The 9758-nt window shown below is 38.5% G+C and overlaps 4 protein-coding genes across 5 annotated transcripts in view; all 4 read right to left on the bottom strand.

Moving 5' to 3' along the window:
* The window catches only part of LOC107838629 (tripartite motif-containing protein 16-like), a 7458-nt gene extending 6675 nt beyond the window's left edge, over positions 1-783 (bottom strand). The window contains exon 1 of the mRNA XM_016681617.1: positions 3-783. Within this exon, the coding sequence (XP_016537103.1) occupies positions 3-768 (766 nt within the window). The 5' untranslated portion in view covers positions 769-783. The remainder of the gene's footprint in view (positions 1-2) is intronic.
* A 1692-nt stretch (positions 784-2475) lies between these two features.
* On the bottom strand, positions 2476-4491 carry LOC103151656 (tripartite motif-containing protein 16-like). Of its 2 annotated transcripts, none has more exons than XM_007571830.2 (2): positions 4385-4491; positions 2476-3574 (listed from the first exon to the last, which is right to left on the bottom strand). In XM_007571830.2, the coding sequence occupies exon 2, from the start codon at positions 3343-3345 to the stop codon at positions 2692-2694; it is 654 nt and encodes a 217-aa protein (XP_007571892.1). In that variant the 5' UTR covers positions 3346-3574; positions 4385-4491; the 3' UTR covers positions 2476-2691. The 2 variants fall into 2 exon arrangements, with proteins under 2 accessions (XP_007571892.1, XP_007571893.1); XM_007571831.2 differs by lacking the exon at positions 4385-4491 and adding an exon at positions 4211-4364.
* Positions 4492-5556: 1065 nt separating this feature from the next.
* LOC103151657 (tripartite motif-containing protein 16-like) lies at positions 5557-7408 on the bottom strand. Its single transcript, XM_007571834.2, has one exon. It carries the CDS (start codon positions 7281-7283, stop codon positions 5658-5660), a length of 1626 nt encoding a protein of 541 aa, XP_007571896.1. The 5' UTR covers positions 7284-7408; the 3' UTR covers positions 5557-5657.
* Positions 7409-8803: 1395 nt separating this feature from the next.
* LOC103151689 (E3 ubiquitin/ISG15 ligase TRIM25-like) overlaps positions 8804-9758 on the bottom strand; it is a 2819-nt gene continuing 1864 nt past the window's right edge. The window contains exon 2 of the mRNA XM_007571867.2: positions 8804-8842. Coding sequence (XP_007571929.1) covers positions 8804-8842 — 39 coding nt within the window. The remainder of the gene's footprint in view (positions 8843-9758) is intronic.

Raw genomic sequence — 9758 nt, 5'->3', positions numbered from 1 at the left:
CTCAGAGCTTCTTTCCTGGAGGAGACGGATCAGCTCAGTGAAGATCTTCTCACTGTCCTCCACTGCTTTATCAGCAGAGACATTGATGGCCTCCACCTCCTGTTGAAGCAGCTTCACATCTTTCTCTTTGTCCTGGATTCTCTGATGGATTTGTTGTCGACTCTCCTGGAGCTTCTTCTTTTTTTCAGCTCTTTCTGCTGCAGCTGGGACTGTTTTATGGCCTTTATGTTCCTCCATAGTGCAAAGAAAACAGATACACTGCTGATCAGTTCGACAGAAGATCTTCATCACCTCATCATGACGAGAGCAGATCCTCTGCTGAAGTTTAGTAGAAGCTTCAACCAGATTATGTTTTTTAAACGTAGGTGATTCATAATGAGGTTGAAGGTGATTTTGGCAGTAAGACGCCAAGCAGACCAGACAGGACTTGACAGCTTTCCTCTTCCTCCCAGTGCAGACATCACAGGCCATATCTTGAGGTTCAGCATAGCAGTGATCAGCTGGAGCAGCTTGGAGTCCGGTCTTCTTCAGCTCCTCCACAAATTCAGCTAACATGATGTTTTTCTCCAGTCCAGGCCTCGGTATGAACTCTTTCCTGCACTGAGGGCAGCTGTGGATTCTTCTCTGATCTTCTCCATCCCAGTGGTCTTTAATACAATTTATACAGTAGCTGTGTCCACAAGGAATAGTCACCGGATCCTTCAGTTGATCCAAACAGATGGAACAGGAGAATTTAACTGACTCTGTCTGATTTTGTCTCTGTGCCATTTCACCTTGGAACGTCGGTAGTATTTCTTTCCTGTTTTGCAAATAGATGTGCTGCAGAAGAAGCCAAATCAGAATTTGCTTCTTTCTCATTGAACTTCAGCAGGTTGACTTGTCAGCTCTTCAACTTGGCAATGCAGTGAGTTGGATTGTGTCTGAGCTATATATGAAAGAACCAGGAAACAAACTGTTAAACTGCCTTTTTTCAAGATGGGAGTGGTGACATACCATATTTCAATCCAGGTGAAAGATCAGTTTAAATCTGCTGCATGAGCATAAACTTGAGCCAACTCCATCTGCAATCTTTATACTTGACTGTCAAACAAATTTACCTAACTTCCTTGGGTAACTTTGGGTATGATCTAATGAAATATTGAACAGGTTTTGGAAACTTTTATCTGTGTTGCGTGAGGAGGGCAAACAAGACACAGATTTCATGCTTAAAATACTTGTCATTATGTTTTTAACCTGCTAAACTGGTTGGTTTTCTATAGGAAACACAAACATGTGAATTTCAGCTTTGATTTGAGTATGAGCTTATCTTAAGGCTCTCCCTTTTCTCTTTTAATTCAAGAAATAAATATCAGTTTTTCAACCCATTAAGTCACTGAGAAACACTCAGTGACTTAATGAGTCACTGAGTGACTCATTAAGTCACTCAGTAACTTATAAGATCTTTATAAGATCTTTATTTGCAGAGTAGATTGAAATTATCCGAGACAAATAATTCATTGCAAGGTCAAATTATAAAAGAGGTAGTTAAGCAAAGATTATAGACAGAACATTTAGGAAATTATACATAATATATAAATCCTAGACTGTTCAAGAAATTCACAAATAAAGAAACAAAACTGTAATTTTCAGAGTTGCTACTATTTTCTCCCTTTTTGACCAGAAGGATGCAGCTACTATACGGCTTTTTACTAATGAGTTTCAAAAGTCTGAACCTCAGCATGATGAAAACGATAACAAGCTCAAGACCAAAGTGACATTATGAGTGACGATGAAAGAGAAACTGAGGAAGAGTGTGTGAAGCCGGAGAAGCCTGCAGGATATTATGGGAGGACACAAACACAAACCGCCAGCGCACCTTATCAACAGGAATGCAACCGCATTCCCCAAAGCACATCATGCATGTGGTGCACAAAACCAACACGATGCACCTGACCCACATAAATACAGGACGCATGCGTGTGATGCACTTGGCATATAGAAAAAGCAGCGTTGCACCTGACGGTCAGTTCCTAAGCAGTAGTAGGTGTCTAGTCTTTTTGAGAAGTATTTAAATGACATTTAGCTGTTTAAAAGTCTGTTTATTTTTAGTTATTTTTATCTAGTCACAGTCACTTTTACCTTACTGGTTAAGCACCAGCCAGCATATGAACAAAAGTAAGCTAAAAATTAGTTTTTGTTTAGGATGTAAAGGCACCCACCCCCACAGAAGCAAACAGACATTTTTTCCAAACTCTGATTGATGATAAATTTATCATTTTCAAACATTTTCTTAGATATTGGTTTTAATCAAATTTTTGTTTCTTGACCTTTCAGTTTTAAAGATATGAAGGGCATTCTAAGTCAAATGTATTATTATTATTATTATTATTATTATTATTATAAATGGGGAAAATATATATATAATTGACATTCAGCATCATAAAGGCAGAACTACAGATTTTAATAACATTTTTAATGCACACAAATGTCATTAAAACATTTTACTTCTACAAAACTTTGCAATGTTAGTTACATCAATTAATGTTCACACATCTACTGACCTGGAAATTAGTTAATGCCTATAATTAGGAGAGATGTGAGATAATCACCAATAATCTACACCTGATTGTAGTTAACAATAATAGAGGAATCTCAGGGAGAATCCAACTCCACTGACTAAATCTGAGCCCAGCCACCTCAGATCACTGCTGACTATTTCATCTTAATGAACTCAGCAGAGGAGCTATGATAAATATAAACCCCAGCATGAAGCGGCTGAGTGAATCTGGTCTGGACTCTGTGGAGGAGAGTCATGGTTCCAGAGACGCTGTAGAAAGACAGAATACCTGCTCTGTGGTCCAGGTACACTCCTATTCTGGAGGAGACTGGACCTGGTACTGGAGTGTCGGTGTCATTGTGCCAAAATGTGTAACTTTCTCTGTCATAGCGTAATGACCAAGATTTATCATTAAGTCCAAATAAACATTTCTTTGATCTTCCTGCTCTGCTGATGTTCTTGTATGAAACAGCAACATAAACTAATCTTCCTCTCCACTCCACCTCCCAGTAACAACGACCAGTCAGACTCTCTCTGCTCAGGACCTGAAACCAAAAACCAGTGAATCTGTCTGGATGATCAGGATGAGACTGTTGTTCTTCCATTCTTGTAACTTTTCTGTTCCCCTCAGACAATAACAGAAACCTGTTGACAGTGTTTGGATCCAGAGTGATTTCTTGTAAATATTTTAAGAACTCATCTCTGCTCTTTGGTTCTGGTTCTGCTGCGACTGCTTCATGCCCTTTAAGTTCAGCCATAGTGCAGAAATAGCAGATACACTGCTGATCAGTACAACGGAAGATCTTCATCACCTCATCATAACGAGGGCAGATGCTCTCCTAGAGCTTAGCAGAAACCTGAAGCTGTTGGGGCAAGTTGGAGTCTTTTTCAGATTTTCCACCAGGACTCAGTATGAACTCTTTCCTTCACTGAGGACAGTTGTGGTTTCTCATTTGATCTTCCCAGAAGTAGAGAAGTTTGTTCATGCCTTCGTCATCTGCAGACTTGATTACTGTAATGAGCTTTTCTTTGGGATTCCTAGAAAAAACATACAGAAATTACAGTAAGTACAGAACAGTTCTGTCAGGACCCTGATGAGAGTACCTTGACATGAAACACATCATTTCCGTTCTTCATTCTCTCCATTGATTTCCTGTCCCTGCTAATATCTACAAAATTTCCCTTTTTTTACTGTCTACATGGGAATGCACCATTTTACTTAAAGTAAGTTTGGTCTTGATTACTGGATTTTTACTTACAGTAAGAAACACTGAGGGGAATGGCCAAGTGTGGGGCTAAATTGAGGGTGGAAGTGCACCTCTGATCAGGACCAAAGAAACACAGTTGACATCTTAGAGACTTTGTCATCATATTTAGTGACTTTTCAGACCCTCTTTTTCAAAAGAGCCACTAGCAAAACTCAAGCCACGTTTCTGTTATTACAGACTTTTATGACGACGTGTGAAAGCTCCAATAAGTCTTCAGAAACTGTCCTGAGTGAGCAGTTCGGGTTGCAGTGAGTCCCTCCCACTGAGACTGCAGTCAGTCTCAGTCAGCTGTCCTGCAGCAAACCACCTGCAGGACATGCATGAATGGAAACTCATTCTACTCTGTGTCCACATTGCAAATGAATCACATATATGAGCAAAGCTGAGAAAAGTCACTAATACTCACTATGCTCGCTATTCCAAATCCACACTAACAACGGAGGCTTGTCTGAGTTAGACGGTTTAATAACCAAATGCAGTGCTGTGTGACAGACATCAACCAAGCTGTAATGTTCTCAACAACTCTGAATGTCTCAGGTTTTTCTTCCTTTTAGCAGTCAAACTCCAGTTTGTTACTTACTGATCTGCAGCAGTTTGTGAGATCAACTCAGTGATTCTACTGATCTTAAAGCTTTCAGAGTGACACGAAGGAACCAGGAAATGCAGCAGCAGAGCTGAACTCGGTGTTTGAACACAATGGAGGAGCTTAACCGCAGCTGCGGTTGGGCGGGGCAAATTCTCTGCTAAGACTTCAGACTGCTGCTGCATTTCTCACGTTTTAAACATTTTACTTCAGACTTTGGTCTCCAGTTGACCATTTTCTGTATATTTATTTTTATACAGCATGACACGTCCGTCCAATCCGTCAACTTCAGCTTATTAGTAAAATTAGTTAAAAACTTTTCTTTCTAAGAAAACCCAACAGATTACATCAAGCAATTGACTTGCAGCAATAACTCCTCATTAATGAGCATTTAACAACCGACTGTTGATTGCATTGTGCTGCTGGATTTGCAGAAATCTCTCTGAGCGCATATGTAGTGACATCAAACAGGAAAACTCATATAGAGACAAACCTCCAGGGGAACCAGAACTGGTCTAGGAGTGCCTTCTCTGTGAAAGACAAGTAAGAAGTTAATGGCTGCATTAGCCTCCTTTAGCTAACATTCTGTTAGTAGCTATAGCTAGCTATCAGCTAAAGCTAGCATGCTATCTACCTTTACATGGCAAATTTTATCTGCAATAGCTAACATGCTAATTTTACCACTGGTTGTAAAGTGAAATGTTGAAGTGGTGTCTGTACTTTAGCAGGTAGATGCCTTAAAAACAAGATGTAGACTCATTACTTTCTGTAGAGACTTTTATTAGCATTACAGTTGGAAAAATATAAAACAATAAGAAAGTATTTGATAAAGTACAGACTTTATCAAATAAAATGAAAAACGTCTTCAAATCATTTGTATGCTTCTCTCTCGCACATTGGAGGAAATAAAAAAAATATTTGACATGCAGAAAATATGAATCATAAATTCTAACCTGTTAAATTTGAACAAGAATATCTGAGTAAGACGTAGTACTCGATATAAGTCATATAGCCTATTTAAAAACAATTAATTTTACACACTTTTCAAAATCCACATTAACACTGACATATGATTGAAAATTAAACATTTTCCTTCATTGATTTTTGTTTTCAGCAGATGTGAATATTTCAAAGCAGAAATACTGTTGAAGTTTTTCTTTTTTCTTCTCTTTAAAAGTCAATCAAAATGTACATAATCTATTGAAATGTATTTTTCATTCTGTCCTGTATCATAGCTAAGTATTTTGTTGTGATTCTTTGCGTTGCTGTTCTACTCCGATATTTTGAATTCTGCAGAGTCTCCCAGGTCAAAAAGTCGGACCCCAGCATGAAGCGGCTGAGTGAATCTGGTCTGGACTTTGTGGAGGAGAGTCATGGTTTTAGAGACGCTGTAGAAAGACAGAATACCTGCTCTGTGGTCCAGGTACACTCCTATTCTGGAGGAAACTGGACCTGGTACTGGAGTTTTAACTCTGTTGTGCAAAGATGTATAACCCTTTGTGTAACAACTTAACACCCAAGATTTGTCATTGAATCCAAACACACATTCATCTGAAGTCCCGTCTCTACTGATGTCCTTGTAGGAAACAGCAACATGGATTGCTTCAGCTCTCCACTCCACCTCCCAGTAACAACATCCAGTCAGACTCTGGACGCTCAGAACTTGATCATAAAATGTGAATCTGTCTGGATGATGAGAAAAAGATTGTTGTTGTTTCATTATTGTTACTTTTTTGTTCACCTCAGTTAATAACAGATGTGTGTGTGCCGAGTTTGGATCCAGAGTGATTTCTGTTGAATATTTTAAGAATCCAGCTCTGGTCTTTGGTTCTGGTTCTGACAGTAGAACATCCACATCATTGACCATCAGTGAGATGTTTCTCCACGTGTCTCTCAGGATGTCCTGTAGTTTGTCTCTGAGCTCTGACACAGCTGCTGTCACGTCCTCAAAGTGTCTCAGAGGTCGGATGTTGATGCTGGATGAGTGTGTCGACTCCCTGAGTGCTGGCAGTGAGGGGTAGTTGAGGAGAAACTGGGTGTGATCCTCTGTGTGTGAGAGCTGCTCCAGCTCAGCGTCTTTCCTCTTCAGCTCAGTGATCTCCTGCTCCAGCTTCTCCTGAACATCTTTGACTCGACTCACTTCAGTTTCCTGCTGGGATCTGATCTGCTGCTTCACCTCAGAGCTTCTTTCCTGGAGGAGACGGATCAGCTCAGTGAAGATCTTCTCACTGTCCTCCACTGCTTTATCAGCAGAGACATTGATGGCCTCCACCTCCTGTTGAAGCAGCTTCACATCTTTCTCTCGGTCCTGGATTCTCTGATGGATTTGTTGTTGACTCTCCTGGAGCTTCTTCTGCTTCTCAGCTCTTTCTGATGCAACTGAGACTGTTTCAAATTCATTCATTAAGATCTTCATCATCTCATCATGAAGAGAACTGAGGCTCTCATGGAGTTTCTTGGAGGGGTTGAAAAGTTGGTGTTTTTTCAGTGCAGGCACCTCATAGTGATGTTTAATATGATTCTCACAGTAAGAAACTAAACAGACCAGACAGGACTTGACAGCTTTCATCTTCTTACCAGTGCAGACATCACAGGCCACATCTTCAGGTCCAGCATAGCGGTGATCAGCTGTAGCAGCTTGGAGTCCAGTTTTCTTCAGATTATCCACCAACTCTGCTAACAGCACATTTTTCACCAAGACAGGTCTCAGTTTGGATTTCTGTCTGCACTGAGGGCAGCTGTAGACTCCCCTCTGATCCTCTCCATCCCAGTAGTCTTTAATGCAGTTCATACAGTAACTATGTCCACAGGGAATAGTCACCGGATCCTTCAGTAGATCCAAACAGATGGAACAGGAGAATGTTATGGAATCCATCTGATTTCCTGGCTGCTCCATTTCAGCTCTGAGTAACTCCGGGATCTTTCAAAGCAACTGAAAGTGTGACGAAGCCAAATCCTCGTCTTTTCTATTTCTTGTGCTCCTGAACTTTGCCTGACGCTGAATATTCTGATCTTTGTCTTTGAGATTGTTAAAGGGGAAGGACCAGGAAATGGGTTGTTTGAATTTGACTCTCTGTTTGAGTGGTTGAACTGGTTATACTGGATATTTCTTCCCAGGAAACAAAACAGTGTTTAGTCTACAGTTTTAATCATTTAAATTTTTAGTTTTTCACCCAGACAGGCAACAGCGATACAGCAACAAAGTTAATGTGTCTGTAAATCCCTCTTTATTAAAAAACAGTAAAAACGAAGCCCCAGTTTACAGACCAGCTGCTTCATTCATATTTTGAATATGAAACCTTTACCCTGGTTTCTGTCTTTTACTGCCATCTAATGTTTAGAGGTACTACATACACGTTTCTAAAAGTTGTGTTTTTTTAAGTACCAGAGGCAGATTATGCATGTTTGTTGAAACCAACCAGGCAAGCAACATCGGGATCTGTGAAACTGACCACTCTGAACATCATGAGAACTTGACTGTATCCTTCAGCACCCATTTATGTTTCAGCATCAGGGTGTATAGAGGATGTGTCACAGTAAGTAAGGTCCACCTTGAAGTGTAATATATTATATATAATATATTAAAAAGTAGTAAAAACAACTTTTACAAATAAGGCACTTAATTCACGTGTTGAATGCCCAATAACACTGCCATCTAGTGTTCATTTGAAGGTACTAGACAAAATTCATGAAAGATTCTGCTATTATGTTTATTCAGTCTTTTACAGTCATGTAAAAACTAAACATCAGTTTTTCTTTTATTTGATGGATTCAGAAATTTCAATCTAAAATGTTTTAATTTTTTTCTTGAGAATAGGTTGCTATTTGTTTTCTTAATGTCAATATCACACTATAGCAAATTCTGAAACAATATGACAGATCAGACCTTTTCTTACACGCTGCATTAAATGTTTAAATATTAAAGATAATTCTTAGATGTTCCTGTTGCAAATTAGACCTGAGGAGAAACATTTCATTATTCTCTGATCTGCACCAATTCAATGCTAAAGCTGAATGTAAATAAGTAAAAAAAATATATTCGATAATTGATACATAAACATGATGAGCAGCAGTAGAATAATACAGTGAACACGAATCACAAAGAATAAGTCATTTTGAAACAATTGTTTTGATTCTGTCCAATTAAAAACAATAAAATCAGTCATACCAGAATAGTGATTTTCTACCAAAGAGAAAATCAATTCACAAGAAAAAATTAATCAGTGAAGACATGAAAAACAAACTGTTACAAAGCATTCAAACTATCTGTAATGAAGCCAAAACTCCATATTTATCACAAAAATAGACTGTTTTTTACTTTTAATAATTAGTTTGTAAACCATATCTGCAGTCTGAACAGTTCACACAATCATTACTTGACAATTGTTTTACATAATCTTTAATGAAAAACATCCATTAATAGGGGTTATCATCGTAGTCCAAAAGAAGGAAGAGCTGGGAAAATAATTACTGAGAAGATTCACAGAAATATGAGAGCATTTTAAAACTAAATCAATGTCTTTGCATTGAAATCTGTCCACTTTTGTAAGGAGACTGTTTCTAATCAAACTCTAAACCCAAGTCGAATAATCTCGTTACAAATTTCAAACAATTTGACTGTGTTAGTTCTGTATTTCCTAGAGTCATTACTGTCCAGAAAAAAACAACAGATGACCTGGACTTATGTTCATTAAGTTTGATTTTAAAACATTACATATTTGCTCAACCTTTAATTTCTTGCTTCTTGTCAGTGTGTATTTAAATCCAAAACTATTTCAGCTTTTCTCGTGACTCTGTAATCATATAGAGTGAAACAGTTTGGCTTTATTTTATTAATATTAAGCATAATAAAATCCTCCCATCAAGAGGAGCTAACCAAATTCTAGAGGCCAAGTTAGTTCATCTTTATCCAATAAAACAATAAAACAATGTCCTGATCGATGATCATCATGATAACCACAGTTTCGATCAGCTCATCTGCACATAGATTTGAACATTTGGTCTGACAAAGCAATAAATGTAAATGTAATGACTTTCTGTGAATCTGTTCAGCCGTGGTAGTCTCCATGGCAGAAACCAAGCAAACTCCAACATCAACAAAGAGACAAAGCAACAAAGTAAATCCAAATAGCTGATCTCTGAGCAGTGAAGAAATGGCAGCTACTCTCATCAATGATGGAGACTAAAACAGCTGAAACTACTACTTATATTTTGACCAGTTGAATCTCAGATTACTGTTGACTATTTCAGTTTAATGAACTCAGCAGAGGATTTATCATTACAGAGTCCAATCCCAGCATACAGAGGCTGAGTGAATCTGGTCTGGACTCTGTGGAGGAGAGTCATGGTTCCAGAGACGCTGTAGAAAGAC

The sequence above is a fragment of the Poecilia formosa genome, unplaced genomic scaffold (genome assembly GCF_000485575.1).
Source record: "Poecilia formosa unplaced genomic scaffold, Poecilia_formosa-5.1.2 Scaffold288, whole genome shotgun sequence".
NCBI lineage: Eukaryota > Metazoa > Chordata > Actinopteri > Cyprinodontiformes > Poeciliidae > Poecilia > Poecilia formosa.
The sequence above is the reverse complement of the archived record's forward strand: the minus strand, read 5'-3'. Positions and strand labels throughout refer to the sequence as shown.

Coding starts and splice junctions, on each gene's coding strand:
- LOC103151656 (XM_007571830.2), bottom strand. CDS start 3,345: ATGAAGATCTTCCGTTGTACTGATCAGCAGTGTATCTGCTATTTCTGC.
- LOC103151657 (XM_007571834.2), bottom strand. CDS start 7,283: ATGGAGCAGCCAGGAAATCAGATGGATTCCATAACATTCTCCTGTTCC.